Genomic DNA, 17,104 nt, shown 5'->3' on the forward strand with positions numbered 1-17,104 from the left:
TGGCTTGCCACCCCTTTTAATTCCCTTTTCCCCTCGTCTCTTTTTCCACTGCCAATGGGGCAACAGACTGATTAGCATACGAACTCTTACATGTGAGGAAACGAGCAAGAGCACGAACTCGAGTTCTTAGTACTTGGAAAATGGCGTCTCGGGAGCTGATGATGAGCTGTTGATATCGGTTGTGGATCTGCCACAATTGTTGTGGTCAGCACTTGACCAGACAATTGTCTACTTTCTCTCTTTTTTTTAGAAGAAGAACACATGGTCGACAACATCTTGCATAATCATTGTTTATATGTCTGTCAACTGTTTGTGTGTATCTTCTGGATCTACAGTAGCCTCAGAGGGTTCAACTTGAACCATGCGCGCGCGCGCCAACATTTATAATCTTTTGAGCACACCTTGAGCCCAGGGACGTTATTTGATTAAGAATAGACTGGATGGCAAGGATGCAATGATTGCATCGAAATTGCAAAACAATTCTCTTGAAGGCAGCACCAGCTGCCGTTTGGTGTATGCAGAACGAATTCCTTGGCATTAAGTATGGAGTATCAGGTAACATTCGATTTGTTTATTTATTTTAAGGGGTATTTGCATTGCATAGTGAAAGTAATGCTGATACAAAAGAACCCCTAAGTAGAAGAATATTTTACGTAACCATTTAAGAAAGCAAATGAATCCATAGTAATTAAACTACTTTAAACCAGTTACTTAATTTATAAAATGGGGTTACATCATTCTTCCTCCGTTCCAGGAAGATAGTTGCTGAATACAGCACAAGTCTTGGCGAACAATGCTGAATGGATTCCCCTACAAAAATAGGAGCACAAATAGAGTTGCCACACCCAGTCTGGGCACATCCTTTTGCTCTTTGGCAACTTATCAAATCGCCAACAATAACTACAAAAAACGAAAATGCCAATAAATCAAAACACCTACAAGAATGGGAATTCCTGGCAATGGCAATGGTTAAAAGGTTAAGGAGCTCAAAAATAAGGGTACACAGTCAGAGATTGAGCATAAGAAATCGAATAGCGATAAATCCTGGCAAACAAACACACTCACACAAAAGACCATGAAGCACCATTAAAAAATGGTTAAAGAAATCAGACAGCGAAAAAAAAGGACTCAGATCAAATTTATAGGGTTACACGAGGTGCGAAGACGCTCGGCAAAACAATGCAGCATGACCTGTGGATCCTTCAGGGTGAACGGGACAAATGCAACGAAGGGTAGCTCAACAATGTGGCCCTAAGTTCACCGCAAGGATCTGTGAAAAAAACGAAGAACAGCAAAGGGTTTCTTAAACGAGTTTAGACGCAATAAAAGTCACCCCGTTCAATGCAGAGGGGATACAGAATAATGGGGAATAGGAATAACATAGAAGCGCGTATAAATCGTAGGTGTTAAAAGAAATGCGACAAATGAATGCATAGCGGGTCTACACGAAGATCAAGGGTTGGAGACTCCTGTTCACAATCCTGCAAGCATAAACTAAGCTAACTTGTGAACGCATTGTTCGGCTCGCTCTAAACATCTGTAATCTTTTATGCTGCCCACTGTCTAAAATAATTACCAAGAGCTTAAACTGCAGATTCCATCAGGAGCATCTAATGAGCAGCTACTGTAAGCAGAAAGAAATGCAAAACCCGTCGCATGGGCATTGATTAGCAAGGTAAACAATGGCATTAGGCTGCTAATAGAACACGCCCGGGCGAGTTCTGAACGAGACTTTGCAGCGGCCCAGATCTGAGGATAACCCAACTAAATCCCAAGAAGCGTTCATAGTTTGCAAACAGTTTGGCTAATTTGCAGCCCACAGTTACACCTTTCACAGTATGCAAATGTTGCGGCATGTTTCATGTTCGCTTTTGAAATGCAAAACTGTTTCCAGGAACGGATTAGACAGCGATTGAGCGATCGTGACATCGACACCACTGTCCAGCGGCAGGTCGACTAAGGGTTAAGCGGATTGCCTAAGCCTGGTCCAGAAGTTTTGCTAACAAATGAAATTGGCACGGATTTTGTGTCATTGCTGTAAGCTGAGCCACGCACACACATATCAACTTGATCCTGGAACATCTACAAGGACTCAGGACTCAGTCTGTTGTAGCGATAAAAGTAAATTCAGTTAAGTGGCCATTAGACGGCTTTGTTGGAAGCTTACCTGGCTGCTCCACATAAAAACTGCTTAATTCGTATTAAAAGTGCGGCCCGGAACAAAAATTTGGCTGCAAATTATTTGTACCGTGGGAGGAGAAGGGAACTGCTACTGCTAGTTGGAGCTTAGCGTATGAAAATTTGTATGGCAAGTTAAGCTGCGGCATAAAATGCTGCAACTATGCCCCAAACCATTTACAACTCTGCCTCCTTCTTCCTTCTTTAGCAACAAACAGTCATATTTGCTGCTGTCAGTCGGAGTTACGGACATATTGAGACACATGTCGATGTCCTTCTCCTGTCTCCTGTCTCCGTTTCCCCAGCCTTTCTCTTTCCCCTTCAACGATGCCAACAGCCAACTAACTCATAAATTTTTTTATCCAAACACGCTACCTAGTTATTGTTTTTTTATGAGCTGCGACAATTGCACGCCCACAACAGAGCGAGACATCAAGGATGAGCGTGTGAGCCAGAAGGAGATGGAAAGCGACAGGACGACGCCTCGACAGATAAGAGAACAGAGAACTCTGAACGCAACCCAACTGACAATACACAAATATGTGTCACTGTTATGAGTTAGCATCCTTTGCCAGACAGTTTCCCAGAATGCCATTGCACGGCACAGGGATTTCCTGTGCTTGTCTCGTCTCGTCTCGACTCGAACACGTGCAAGTGTGTCCTGCGTCCCGCATCGTGTGAAAGTGTTTTTAATTATTGTGGAGTAGCTGGCAATTGCAAACGAAAATCAAATTAGGATATGTTTGACATAGCATTGAGTGGGGCCTTTAAGTAAATTGAAATGCACTCTCCAGAAATTGTTCATATTTATTATTTAGCCTTTTTCTTTTTACTCTAAACAGCTTCAGTAAGAAATAGAACAATTCTTATAATCTCAAGCAAAATTACATCAAATTTATTCACTTTATTATCTCTTACTTTATATGTACATATAATAATAAAATTATTCCAATTTGCTTACAAACTTCCGAGTCTAAACTACTACAACAAAGATTAGAATATTTCTTATTTTTTCGTGTACTTCTATGGGATAGTTATTGAGAATTAGAATAAAATAGAACAAATTTAAAATTTAGTTTTTTATTACATTAGTTTATCCTGTCAATTTTTATTACATTAGTTTATCCTGTCAATTCAATCATTGCAGGTCTTCTTAACAAAACACAATATAAAATATATTTAAAAAATTGAAATACTACCTTTTTCATATAGCAGAATAGGAGAAGACTCACAGGGAGAGAAAACGAATTTTGCTGTAATCCTTTGCAACCAATGCGAGATCAAAGCAGAGAAGCGCCTAAAGTCCTAAGCCACCACCTACAAAACAAAGCGATTAGTTGAAATCCGCCGACAAAGAGATGCGGACAATGGGAAACTGGAATAATCGAAAGGGTGCATTGTTGCAAGGTGCCTAAGCGCGCGGCTTAGGAACAGGAGAAAGAGAGAGAAAGAGAAGAATTGAGACTGGCAAGGATACGTGGAGCACTTGGCAAGGCGATAACCACAACAAAGCAAAATATTTGCACAAAATCTGTGCAATTAAGACCACAAAACAGCTGGAGCTTAATGTGAGGCCAAGTGCACTGAAGTGTGTTTGCACTGCAAGCAAGAATCTTGGCTTCCCGGCGTCCTGGAGTCCTTAAATTAAAAGCTTGTGGCTGCCAGTAAAGTATTAACAAAAGGCCAAACAAACAAGTCGCAGCTGGCGAGCGGCCATTGAAAAGTCGCAGTCAAGCTTTTGTTTAAGGGTTGATCCTGGCATAAGGGTTGTCCTGCTGCGCCAACCCTTTTAACCCTTTTGTGTTGCAGCGGCAGCCAATCAAAATATGACTTGAGAAATGACTTACTCACTGGATATTTTAAACTATGTTAATGATGTGAACTACTCAAAATATTTACGAGCTGTGATTAGAATATTTTCGGGGGATAGACACATCCTGTCAAAGGATCATTGGACAAACAGTTGAGACCGACTGCAGCTGCAGTGTGGATACTTAACCACTTGGACACTTTGCGACAGGATATGTTGGGTTATTAATGACTTGGCGCGCAATTTGAGTCGCGTGTGAAATATGGAAATATAACACTATAGTGTTACAAGTCGGAAGCACCATTAGCATATGCAGTTGCTCTAAAACTAGGTATGACTTGCAAACACAGTTTCGGAATTTATTTGTAAATTAGTTTATTTAAACTATAAAATAAATTTGTGTTCTAGTTACATAAAGTAGAAGTCATTCTAAAATGTTTCAACTAAATTTAAGGACAACTTTCACAAGCTTTATGTGAGCTATTCCAGCGATAATTGCTTTAATTTTCAAAGGCGCCCGGCTGCCCAGGTAACCCAAAGACTGTCCACACTTCCACACACACACACATACACATACACCCACACAAATACAGATGCTGTTGGGTTGCCCCCAGCTTAAAGCTAATAAACTCCAATGTACATGAAAGCGAATACCACGCAGCACTCTCATCCCAAACTCCCAAAAGCAGCTGCAAAAAGAACTGGCCCCGAAAAAATACACACGAAAAATAAAAATAAAAATAGTATACGACTGCAAGGGGAAAAAAGAAACTTCGAAGGAAAAGCGGAAAAATGAAAAATGAAAGCCCACTTTTCTTTTCATTAGAAGAAAAACGAGCAGCGGCAGGCAACACGCATTGTCCTAGCGAGAAAGGACATTCATTGAAAAACAAGAAGCTGCTCCCCCACTCCCCACAAAAAAAACCCAACCCAACCCCACCCCACAGCCTAAGCTAAAACAAGCTGAATTCCTGGCGCCATCCCCCACTATTCGGCAGCAGCAGATGAAAGTTAACAAGGCATCAAATAACAGGCGGATGGCTGCCTTAAAAGCAAAAGGGTATCCTAGCGACGACCCAAGCACCAAAGCATCAGGATACAACACAACGAATGTCCAACAGAAGAAACAACAACAACAAAAAGTAGCTTAAAATCAAATGGAGCGAGCTCCTAGGACCAAAAAGCGTTAGGATGGGGAGGCGGAGGCGTGGCCAGCTTATGCCTGGAAATTACCTGTAAGCATACATGTGAATGTTGTATACGTCTGTGTCATATGTCCTGTGTGGCATGTTGCGCCTGCAGCTTCAACTTGAAGCTATGTCAAGCAGAAACAAGACAACTTCGAATCAATGAAAAACTCTACAGCACTAAAAAATATTATCAAAAATTAGGCACAATCGACCAACAGATGTCCTGCACAATAAAATTCGCAAACATTCAAAAAATATATGGATTCTAGAATTTAAAATTACGTAAATACTTAGTAACATATGTATGTAAATTGTAGATTTTCTAAAGGGGAAAATTAAAAATTAGAATTAGACAATAAGTTCTCATCTTTACAATTTAATCTTACATTGTGACTTGGCTAAAGCAGTGCTCGAAATTCGAGAATAGAATATTAAGCTTAAAAATTCGAGACTTTTTTAAATTCAAAATAAGATTCTTTTTTAGCTAAATATAGAACTATGTTCATACTTCCAAATTTATATAATTTATTTTCTGTACCATAAGGAATTTATTTGCAGGTGACACATAAACTCATGAGAAATAAAATTGGCATATATTCATATAATATTGGATATGCTGCCCCTGAGAAGACATCCACTTGCACTTCAAGTCGTCAAAATGAACGCACTTGAAACACTTTAAGAGCCTGTCTCAATCCCCTTTTTTTTAAGTACACTCATACCTTTCCCTTGGTCTCCCCCATTGAGGCTTTTCAACAAATGTTTATGGATCGCACTGCAGGCGAGTGCAATGAAGTCCTTTTTTTTAGTGGAGGCCGCTCGCAACGCGCACACAAAAATTCATTAAAAAAAATGTCAACGACTATAAAAATAAAATCGAAATGTGCGCCGCGAGTTAATTTGTCGTTTGACTTCCTGTCAGCTGCCTGCAGGATAAACCATTTATCACACATGCAGCGCGAGTCCTGGCGCGCGACCAGACACTTTCTCTTGGAGCTCGAGTTCTTGAATAAATCCACATTTTAAATCGGTTTATATATGCAGATTGCGCTTAGAATTTCGTGACAATTGCTGCAGTTTGAGACTGACAGTTTTTTAGCAACTTTAAGCTTAATGCTTGATAATGTTCTTGCGAAACTTAACTAAGCTTTTACTCTGTACACCTATTAAAACAAGTTAAATATTGACGCAACAATATTTTCACGATAAAACATAATGTTAGCTCAATAAAACTTAAATTTTGAACCTCTGTAGGAACAAGAATATGATATTATATTTAGAAGATTCAAGACGTTTCTTTGAATATGATATTCGCGAATAAATTGAAGTTCCATATTTACAATTTAAAATAATTCGAAAAACACATTTTAAGAAAAATACTAAAATACTTAAAAATTAAAATTATAATAATACATGATTTACTAATAGTTAACAATAGTAAAACAAAAACAATTATTAACAAAAATGTTTGTATTTATACTTATTATATGTTATAATAGCTATGAAATAAATAATATAATAAAATTGATACAATAATATAGATACAAATTGCTTGTGTTAAAATTAACTAGCTATAACTTATAGCGCCGGCAAAGGAAAATGCCGTGAACTCTGTATTTTGTTAGAGAACAAACTTTACAGCAGATGCACATTACTTTCACTAGCAGTGTATGCGTATCCTTCACAGCAAGGTCCTTAGCACTTGTTTGATTGCTCGCGCGTCGCTCAAGTTAAAAGTGCGCCAGATGTTGTTGTGCTGTGTTGTGGCATGCCGCACACACTTTCACTATGCATATCCTTTCGTCCTGCCGCGTGATTATTATTCAGTCAAATGTGGCATTCGCTGCGCCTGCGCCAACGCCATATCCAAACGCATTGGCCATGCCACATAAATTTGTAATTAAAAGGACTGCCAAACGGGGTCGCAGCATACAAAGGAGTCAAAGGATTCAAACAAAAGTCTGACCACGTCTTGCTGGACCGCGGGTGGTGCGGGGCAGCTGTCGCTATCCATGCTGGTCTGGTCAGCTTGATCATAAATTACACAAGTCCTAGAAGAACTCGCTTTATGCAATCCTTTGGCAAACATTTCGCCTCTTGTTGCTGCAATTCTGCTTTGATTGCGCATCTTCTCTCGTTCTCTCTCTCTCTCTCTTGCTCTGCATGAGGGTGTGTGTACGTGTGAGTGCAGTCAATAATTATTGTCCTGCATTGTCCTGTGGCCCTTTGCTGCTATAATTTATTGTCCTTTTTTGCTGTTTGCCTTTCCCACGCAGACAACGACGCCATTTGACGACTGATGTCTGGCTGTGTATGTCCTTTTTGCCCAGTGTCCTTTTTTCATGTTCTAGCTGCTGCTCGATGTTATCCTTTCTTTTTCGCCCAATGTTGCGTGTGTTCTTGCCTTCTGGGAAGTGTCCAATGGGATTTCTGTTGCATTTTACTGTTATGCTTGGAGCCGCACTGCCTACAATGTGGACAATCCTTTTGCTAATGCCCTGCACCTCAACGCCCAGACTTTCACTTGCATTTATCATCCTTGTTAGACACTTCTTTCTTGCGAAGCCTATAATTAAATCGACAGCCGCTGAATTGAAGGCGCAATTATCCTTTCACTTAAATGCTAAATGCAACATAGGGCGTGTCAGCCATCCTGCACGCCGAAAGGATAACCTAAAGGATATTTGGTTTGCTAAATGGTTTCCGGAAATCTTTTGAGATACAGCTGTTTTCAATTGTAATATATTAAAACAATTTCATTGTTTTCTAATCTTAATTATTAATCTTCATTCATTTGAAATACAGTTTAAATTGCACTGTGCACCGCTAGCGTATAACAGATTAGGACACTTGTATCACATTCGGCGAGTGGTGGAAATCTCTGCTAACACGACACAGTGAGACCGTAAACGGTTTAATATACTTTTTCAAAAATACCATTACTCGTTTTTCTAGTTTGAATCTTTAATAATTAAACGATTGAACAACATCAAATAAAAAAAGTACATGTTTGAAAAGTTCAAATAAATAGATGTTTTTGATGGTGATTAAGCCTGCTGTGTTTTGGTATATTTCATCCGCGATAGATGTATACTTTAAAACGGGTGTTTTTATATATATCAGACCAAAATTTAGTTCTTATTTAGAAATTAATAAATAAAAATGATGTGTAACAATACATTTATATTATTTGGAAAAACAACGATAATTGTAAAATGAAATCGATGCTAAAGCAAAATTTAAAAATATCGATTATAAGATGCTATTTGCTGGCATTTTTAGTGCATTTTCCCCCGTTGACATTCTGTCTTCTTTTTCCCGGCAAACAAAAAGAGAACTGATAAACGAAACGCAAGAGTGGAAAATCGCAGAGACATGATGAGTTTTCGCAAACGGACCGTGCAAAAGCCAATCCGGGGCACCCGCACTAGCCCCCACACCGCACAGGTGATAACATCAAGCGGCAATCCGTCGCTTGACGAAATTTTAGGCGGCGGTCTGCCGATCGGTTCGATATGCCTGATTGGTAAGCAAGCAACGACAACGCAATTGAGCCATTCACCATAAATACACTCACGATTACTTTTGTGTGGTTATATTTGTGCAGAGGAGGATCGCTTTATGACGCACGCCAAGGTGCTGGCCAAATACTTCCTGGCCGAAGGCGTCGAGTCCAACCAGGAGATATTCCTCGGCAGTCTGGACGATTTGCCAGCGGAAGTGTTGCGTCGTCTGCCCAAACCGCTGACCGATGAGGAAGTAGAGCAGGATCTGCGTCAGGATCAGCAGGCGAATAAGCAGCCAGCGGATAAGAATGGACTGCGCATTGCGTTCAGGTACAATGATTTGCCGCTCGTCAATTCGGAGCAGACTACGGCGAAGATTGGTCATCACTTCAATTTGATGGAGCACATGGATTCGCTGATGCTCTACTTTACGAAAATCACCGTGTGGGATGACAGCCACAAGGAGCTGGAGTCCAAGGAGGATGATCCTAGCTACAAGGTTTCGGACGTTGTTGTGCACAACGATGATCTGATCAACTCCAGCAAATCGTTGGATAGCGAGCCACTGCCACCGCCCGTTGATGGCATTGCCGATGTATTGCCACCTGCGCCTGCGGCAGTTCAAGTGCCAGCTGAAGCCGATAGCGACATCACTGCCGTTAACAACAACAACAATAATAATAACAATAACGTTGCAATGAACAGCAGCACTGCCTATAATACAATCAGCAGCACCACGATAACACCAACAAGCACAACCGCAACCACAACTGCAACAACCACGTCGCCGGAAGCACAGCCCCCGTCGGTGGAATCACAATTCTTTTATAATCCCCGTTACGGGCGCCTCCTCAACAAGCTGAAGCAGCTGCTTCAGGACGAGGGCTGTGTCTCGGGCATGAGTGGTCAGAAGAATTTATACCGTATCTGCCTCACCTCGTTGGGTTCCCCCCTGTGGTATGACGATAACTTTGCATCTGACTTGCTCAAGTTCCTTACCGTCCTTCGCGCCTGTGTGCGCAACTGCACCTCTGTCTGCTTCATCACGATGCCCATGCATCTGATAGCCAAATACGTAAGTCGCGAAAGCATTATTTAATAATCACTAGCACTGTTTTAACTGCTCGCTTCAATTATTTTTACAGGATACCAGCCTGGTGCCTAAGATACGTCAATTGGTGGACTATGCCATTGAGCTGGAATCGTTTGCCGGCTCGGACCGCGAAACGCATCCAGCCTTCAAGGAGTACAGCGGCTTGCTGCATCTGCACAAGATGACCGCCCTTAATACGCTGGCCGTGCACATGCCGGAGACCACGGATCTGGCATTTAAGCTGCGCCGCAAGAAGTTTGTCATTGAGAAAATGCATCTGCCGCCTGGTAAGTAGCTTATCTAATTTTAACATCAATATTTTAAGCAATGGCAATTCCCTCTTCCAGATCTACAAGAGATATCGGAGAAGACAGCAGCTGGTGATATTTTGGGGACACCGAATTGCAGCTCTGGTGTGTCCATTAATTCCAATATATCGATGGATTTCTAGTAGCTATTTGACCCGATATTATTGTGGTCTTTGCCATTTGCCACAAAAAAAAAAACATTTGTTGATTGTTTCATGATTCCCTTCCTTCCTTCCTCTATTCCCTTCACACCCTTCTACCCATCTTTCTCCAATGTGCAACAACCAACAGCCAAGTCTTTTTTGGCCCAAACTATAACGTCAACAATAATACAACGTTAAGCAGAACAGGAACACAAGAAATGTAATCACCCACAGGAAAAAATTGAAAGTACTGAAAGCGGAGCTATTACAACAACCACGTACATATACAAATACAATATATTATACATATACATATATTTAAAGCGATCTAGCGGCTTTTAGCCGTACGAAACGCTGTTAGTACAACCGATTTTACAAGTTTTTTCTTATTTAAAATAGATAATACTTATATAATGTGTAAATTGAATGCGTGAAAAAAGAAATTCCCATATTGTGTGTATGTTTCGAGCGAATATGATTTATTTTTCCAAGAAAAAAAAAAGTAACAAAAAAAAAAACGAATAAGAACACGAGATGCGAGCAAAATTATAAATATTTTTATGTAGTTATGTATGTATTAAAAAACCACAACAAAAAGCCATTGCAAATTTTATTTAAAGTAGTTTTTACATGAATTGGTTTATTTACTATAATACAAATTATTAAGTACAAATGATATTTTTCTTTTTGTTTTCGATTACTTAATTAACAAATTATTTTTTTATTTGGTTCAATTATAATTCATTCAACTTTATATTAGGTGTTTTATTTTAATTTAAATTAATATGTTTTCTAGATACGAACTGAACTGATCCAGTTAAATGAGTAGAAGAAAAAGCATCACAAAGGATTATCTGAAATTTTTACAAAAAAAATATATATCTGAATGTCAAACAAAAAGGCTTTAATGTCTGAATGTACAGTCATTAAGACAAGCTGAACTGTATTTCCCCTTTTTCCCTAACAATATTTCGAAACTTGGCCAGTTCTGATTTCAGTTTGATATTGGGTCGCAAGGAATCGGCAAAGTATTCATCACATGGTGCGTAGGTCATATATAATATGAAGTCTGCTGCTTGCAAACCATCGGGAGTCTGATAGCAAATCTTGGGTAGTAAAAGTCGACCTTCATCTTCGTATTCCTGCAGTTTGTCGCCCAGACTACCTTCAATGACATTCTTCATATTTGTAACGCCCGGCAGCTTTATACTATAATTTTTTACATATTACTTAGGATTAATACTTTAAGATTTCAACATATTTACTTGCTATCCTCGAACTGTTGCAGTAACCTGTGTAAAACGAGTTGGGTGAAAAGACGTGTTTCGAAATCGTTGCTCATTGTTTGCGGTAATAACAGATCAATAATCCTCTGCAACTGCTCTGATTTGACGTGATTATACTTGCTCAAGCAATATATGTGCAGCACTGAAATTAGGGAGATCTGCTGACTCGATTCAAGAGCATCTAACTGAATTAGTCGATTCAACAACACATCCACACTAGGCAGACATCGAGCCACCAGACATTCGAACATATATTTGATATTCTCATGTTCGTCCAATGCTAGCACTGCGTCCCATAACTGATCTGACCAATAGCCCGGATTCTTGAACGTAATCCTCAACAAGGCTCTCGCAATACGCATTTTAATACGATGATCCTTCGAATTTTCTAGGTAAATCACATTACTCTGAACCATCTGATTGTTTATGCGTAAGAGTTCATCGATCACTGCGATAATGTCTGATCTTCGATCGATAACAAAATTTATATAGCTATCCCGTTTCCGGCAGCTTGTGAAGAAATAATTATACTGACTAATCAAATAACCATATTCGATGCTGTTGAAAGTATTTGAGAATGGCTTATACATAATATCTCCAGCGTACATACCACTTAGCGCCAGATAGAGGACTGCCCGAAATGATTCCTCGGATTATCAGTGGTATTGGCACACTTTTTATGCAACTCACAACGCTGAAGTTCAAGAACTGGCTGACTTCAAGCACATCGCTCAAGATTCGCTCACTTTCTTCTGGAGGCATAAAAGTAGCAGCATATTTAACAAGACCGGCAGCGCTGTGGAAAGTTTAATCGATTTATCAATCAACATTAATCTTAATTAAATAAATTAATAATTAATACGCATAATATGCGTATACCTAATTTACAATTAAAGCAGCTATTCAGGAGCAATGCTTAAATAATAAAATATCCCTGGAACTGATTAAATATATCAACTCACATTAACACACTATCCGGATACTGTCTTAGAAAGTTCATTAATACCTTCAGAATACTTTCATCATTGAATCGTGATTCGACGTCATTCAATAAGGACGCAACTCTCTGCACAGTTAGAATTGTCCCTTGAGCAACAAGTTCATGCGGGTTTAAATTTAGTTCCTCAATTTGCGACCATTTCGTGATTTTCTCAGTAGTGAACCAATCGACACATCGATGCATAACAAAAGATATTTCCTCCTCAGACTCGCAATTCAATTTGTCATTCACATATCGCTGCAAATCTTTGAGGTCCGCCATATTCTGAAATATCTCTATATCTAGCTCGTATTCCTTATGATAAAATTTGAGAATTTCAGATTTTTCAGTTTCCAATTCCAGTTTTAAACTGAAGAAAAACGAGAAAAGACGCCACCAACCATGCTGAACCTTTGGCAATTTACTCATTTGCTTGTGCAGCTCAATTCCAATATTGACATCTAAAAGTATGATAATACGTAAGATGTTGAGAAAACTATAACATGTTAGTTACCTCCGCGATAAATCATCATAAAAACAGATTTGTCGAAATAAACCATTTCATCCAAAATATTTGTGCAACTCGCGATTTTTGCTGTAAAACGTTTGTGATCCCTGCAGAAACTATCGCAAAGTGCCTTTATAAACTGTATATAATCGCCAAGCGATAAACTCTCGATTGTGGGCTGAAATTATAAAGCATTTTAAAATAATTTGTTAACTGTCACAAATTGCTAATTGAAAAACAAGTGAAAAAGCTACAGTCGAGTGTGCTCGACTATGAGATACCCGCTACTAATTTTCAATAAAAGCAAAACTGGGCGGTATTATCCTTAAAAGATTCCCAGAGAATACACTGAGAAAATACTAAATATACTTAAGGCTGTATTTGGTATATCAATATACTAATACGATCAAACTATATAGTGCAAAATATTGTCAACAAAAGTAACTAAGACCCAATAGCAGCAGCCATTTTTGCCACTTATGTATATTTGCCATAGTGTCTGAGTTCCAGTGTTTTATATGGATATAGGTATCGACTGTTAACGCTGATCAATAATAAATATAGTTTACATGGTCGGAGCCCACTTGAGTAAAGTTTTAAGTGGTTTTCAAAGAGAAATACTTTATAGAATACCCATACGGTAGAAGGGTTTCATAACTTTGTGCCGGCAAGAAATGTATGTAACAGGCATCTCCCACCTTATAAAGTATATATATTCTTCAAGAGCGTTAACAGCCGAGACAATCTAGCCATGTTCGTCTGTCCGTCAGTATGAACGCCAAGATCTCAGAGACTATAAGAGATGGAGATATAATTTGTTTTCGACAGCATTTGTTTTGTTTGCAGACAGATATAGTTTGTTTCAAATTTTGCCACGCCCACTTCTGCCCTCGCAAATCGAAAATTGTATAAGAAGAGTCGTGGTACATACTGTATGGGGAAACCGCCTACTACCGCCTTAAAATAGCCTTTGTTTATTTTAGTATTTTTGTGGTATATGAATTTAGGGTTTAAGGTTTCTCACTCACTTCAAATATGTCAAACATTCTGTTTTGTGCCTCATAGCGTAGGTTCTCATGTTGCAAAGACTTGATGTGTCCACAGATTTTGAGCAACAGACTCTTGGAAATATGCGGCTGTCGTGGTTGCATGCTGCGCAGCCAATGAAGCAGAGGCAGACTCTGCCAGGACACGGCCACTAAAGCCTCGAGGAACTGCAAGGTGCCACTATTCTGGACGAACATCTTAATATTTACCTCCGGCAGAAAATAATCTTCAGCATCATACAACTCCGCCTTGTTGGTGGAGTCGAGAAACAAATCCAATAAGTCCACGCGACGTAGCTCATTGATGGTGGAATACATAAGAAGGTATTCGATGGTCCAGCGTACGACCAAAGTATTCTGATTCTCGAGCAGACGAATGTAGAGAATACGCAGCCAGCGAAGCCAATTGTCATCATAGCTGCTTGCCACAAACCGTGGCAGATGGCCACTTAGCATGGGAAGCACCAAATGCGATTCGGGCTTTTCTAGTTGCTCCATTATCACAATATACGCCGGCCAATGGGGCTGCATGCACTGCAGTGCCTCCAGCTGAGCTGTCCCCGGGTTTTCTTTGCACCTCTCAACAATTCCCAACAGCTTTCGCATTATAGCATACGCCACTTTACGATTTTCTCCCAACTCCGACTGCAGCAGTCGTTGCAGTACTACAAATAGCTGCGGGGAACAGGCTGTTTTCAATCCCAATTCTCGCACAAAATCATCCAAGAAGTGCTCCAATATCTGGCCAGCATATGGATGCAGTGGCGCCAACTGATCACCACCCCCCATGTTAGTGGGTTCACACAGCGCTATAGACGAGAGCTTACGGACTAAATACGATCCGGATGCGGGAGATTGTCGTGCATGTATCCTGACGGCGTCGAGCACTTTGGCGATTCGCTCGTGGGTGACATTGGCATCGCCCAGATCGACAATCACCACTGAGATGAGCTTATCGAATAGCTTTGTGCTGAACTTGACATCGTTGTTACTGTCCAACAGGCTGTAGATGCTTCGCAGGACACGCTGTAGTGCATCCTCATTGCCACTCACCTTATGGATATCTATCAAATCACATAGCATATTATTCATTTCGACATTATCGCCACTTTCCATGTGAGTTTCCATTTCATTGAGGTGCTTTTTTACTGCAAAATTAGAGATACTAATGTGTGGTTACAAATCCTATAATACCTACAAATAACTGAAATATAAATCTATCCAACTTTTTTTAGTGTACAGTTTCCTATGCAAAATATATGTAAATGTCAATATAAATGAGTCGATTTGTTTCAATTTTGGTTTGACTATAGTCTCAACGAGAAATTGCCTATGAATGCATAATGTTTTTTTTAATAATCAAATTTTCCTTAATAATCAAATTGAGAAAACAGATTTTTTACTTTATAAAATTTTTCATTAAATACCAACCTGCAATAAAATATTTTTTTTTTTTTGGTGAAATAACATAAATAAAACTAAATCTTCATTAAAATAAATAGTTTATCAGAAACTCAAGATTGTTGTTTGATTAATTTCATGAATAGTTCTCTAAATATCTGTCGGGGTTTATTAGGAATTCGAAATGATCATATTAAGATGTTATGGATTACTTTCGTAAAATGTTTTATAAAATTTATATCACACTAGCTTGAATTAGCTAAAATAAAAGTTAAATAAAAATTATTTTTTAAAATAAAACAATACATTTTTAAATTTACCTTACAGATACAAGGTTTAAACACTTCATAGGAATTATTTATTATGGTCATTATGGGATTCAATAGCTCATAATTGAAATTCTAAAATCGTAGAATTTTGTACCATTTCTAGAATAACTTTCCCTTTCCCCCACGGTTTCCACTCGTCCAATGCTCAAGTTCATTGATCGCCCCCTTAACCCCTGCACTCAATTTCTTCAAATTTGATAACAAGTATTCACTTATGCTGAGTCATCTTTGCCGCTGCAACTCCCACTAGATGCGGTGCCGTCAATTAGCCGCCCACCCTCCATGTGCAAGTAGCCCACAGCTTTGACCCCAAAAGCGAGCATAGAGAATGGAGCAATGAATAATTTTGATGGACTTCAGGGCAACATTATTGCGCAGTGGAAAACGGAAATGCGAGCGCCATGTGGATCACAACGGTAAAGTGGACGAGATAACCACTGAGAAAGAGAGTTAGAGAAAAAAACTATTGAAAGAGGGAATGTAAAATCGAGGGAGAACAAAATATAGACGAATTTAAAAAGAGAGAGAGGGAGAGCGAAAGTGTCTGTGCTTCCACAGGTCAACAAGAAGCTTCTAATAAAATGACAAAGAGCAAGCTCAGCACATTAAGTAGCTGCGAGGGTTACTCTAAGACTTCATTAAAGAGGATTTTTTTTCCTTGAAATTAAATTTTTTGACGGTTAAAACGTTTATAGCACTGTACTAGAACATATGTAAAGGACGTACACATAGAGTAATTTTATTAGTTAAAATTTACATCAAGTACATGCTTGAGAAAAGCGATGATATCTGATCATTCAAATAAAGGAAAATTTCAAAATATTTTTTTTACAATTAAAATTGTAATAATATTTGAAGCACATATTTCTTAACTTTTTATTTAACTGGTATAAGAACGAACAGCCAAAGTTAATTTTATTAATTTTTTTAAAATTAAACTATAATTTAAATAGAACATATATTTTCGTGTTTCTAAGAAACCTTGGAGCCACTCTCGGGCATAGAAATACACAGCACAACACGTTGAACAAGTTTTCCCAGCGTTCTGACCATCTCCAATTGATATTGCTGCTTTTGTTTACTAGCGGTTCCATTTGGCTGCAGCTGCAGACAAAGAGTGAGAGATAGAGTTAAAGAGAGAGAAAGGAAATGATGGAGAGAGGAAAAAGTGCATATATAAACAGAGAGTACGAAGTTTGCTTCGATTGAAGCACGCTCATCAAACATAAACTTTTGATCAGAGCCAGTGGTGTCATTTTTTTCTGAGCAAAAAAAAGCTGGATCAACGAAAAAAAAAAGCTGAAAAAAGCGGAATACCAGAGAAAAA

The 17,104-nt window shown here is 39.0% G+C and overlaps 3 protein-coding genes across 5 annotated transcripts in view; 1 reads left to right on the top strand and 2 right to left on the bottom strand.

Moving 5' to 3' along the window:
- The window catches only part of LOC133843581 (uncharacterized), a 178,953-nt gene that overhangs the window by 150,518 nt on the left and 11,331 nt on the right, over positions 1–17,104 (bottom strand). The gene's annotated exons all lie outside the window — the stretch shown is intronic.
- LOC133843584 (elongator complex protein 4) lies at positions 8,482–10,756 on the top strand. The gene is made up of 4 exons (XM_062277206.1): positions 8,482–8,704; positions 8,786–9,759; positions 9,830–10,064; positions 10,125–10,756. Exons 1-4 carry the CDS (start codon positions 8,554–8,556, stop codon positions 10,226–10,228), a joined length of 1,464 nt encoding a protein of 487 aa, XP_062133190.1. The 5' UTR covers positions 8,482–8,553; the 3' UTR covers positions 10,229–10,756.
- Positions 11,039–15,344, bottom strand: LOC133843583 (uncharacterized). 3 transcript variants are annotated; one of them, XM_062277204.1, is made up of 7 exons: positions 14,030–15,343; positions 13,008–13,179; positions 12,477–12,954; positions 12,125–12,310; positions 11,494–12,072; positions 11,150–11,437; positions 11,039–11,082 (listed from the first exon to the last, which is right to left on the bottom strand). In XM_062277204.1, the coding sequence occupies exons 1-6, from the start codon at positions 15,173–15,175 to the stop codon at positions 11,155–11,157; spliced, it is 2,844 nt and encodes a 947-aa protein (XP_062133188.1). In that variant the 5' UTR covers positions 15,176–15,343; the 3' UTR covers positions 11,039–11,082; positions 11,150–11,154. The 3 variants fall into 3 exon arrangements, with proteins under 3 accessions (XP_062133188.1, XP_062133189.1, XP_062133186.1); XM_062277205.1 differs by lacking the exon at positions 11,039–11,082 and having other exon boundaries at positions 11,108–11,437; positions 11,494–12,024; positions 14,030–15,344; XM_062277202.1 differs by lacking the exon at positions 11,039–11,082 and having other exon boundaries at positions 11,108–11,437.

The sequence above is a fragment of the Drosophila sulfurigaster genome, chromosome 3, assembly GCF_023558435.1.
Source record: "Drosophila sulfurigaster albostrigata strain 15112-1811.04 chromosome 3, ASM2355843v2, whole genome shotgun sequence".
NCBI classification, from domain to species: domain Eukaryota; kingdom Metazoa; phylum Arthropoda; class Insecta; order Diptera; family Drosophilidae; genus Drosophila; species Drosophila sulfurigaster.

Excerpts from the sequence above, each read along its gene's own strand:
- LOC133843583 (XM_062277204.1), bottom strand. The coding sequence starts at position 15,175 with ATGGAAACTCACATGGAAAGTGGCGATAATGTCGAAATGAATAATATG. Across the intron at positions 13,180-14,029 it reads GAATGTTTGACATATTTGAA|CCCACAATCGAGAGTTTATC; the intron begins GTGAGTGAGAAA and ends TTATAATTTCAG. Across the intron at positions 12,073-12,124 it reads CCTCTATCTGGCGCTAAGTG|CATCGAATATGGTTATTTGA; the intron begins GTATGTACGCTG and ends TACTTTCAACAG.
- LOC133843584 (XM_062277206.1), top strand. The coding sequence starts at position 8,554 with ATGATGAGTTTTCGCAAACGGACCGTGCAAAAGCCAATCCGGGGCACC. Across the intron at positions 8,705-8,785 it reads CGGTTCGATATGCCTGATTG|AGGAGGATCGCTTTATGACG; the intron begins GTAAGCAAGCAA and ends ATATTTGTGCAG. Across the intron at positions 9,760-9,829 it reads TGCATCTGATAGCCAAATAC|GATACCAGCCTGGTGCCTAA; the intron begins GTAAGTCGCGAA and ends TTATTTTTACAG.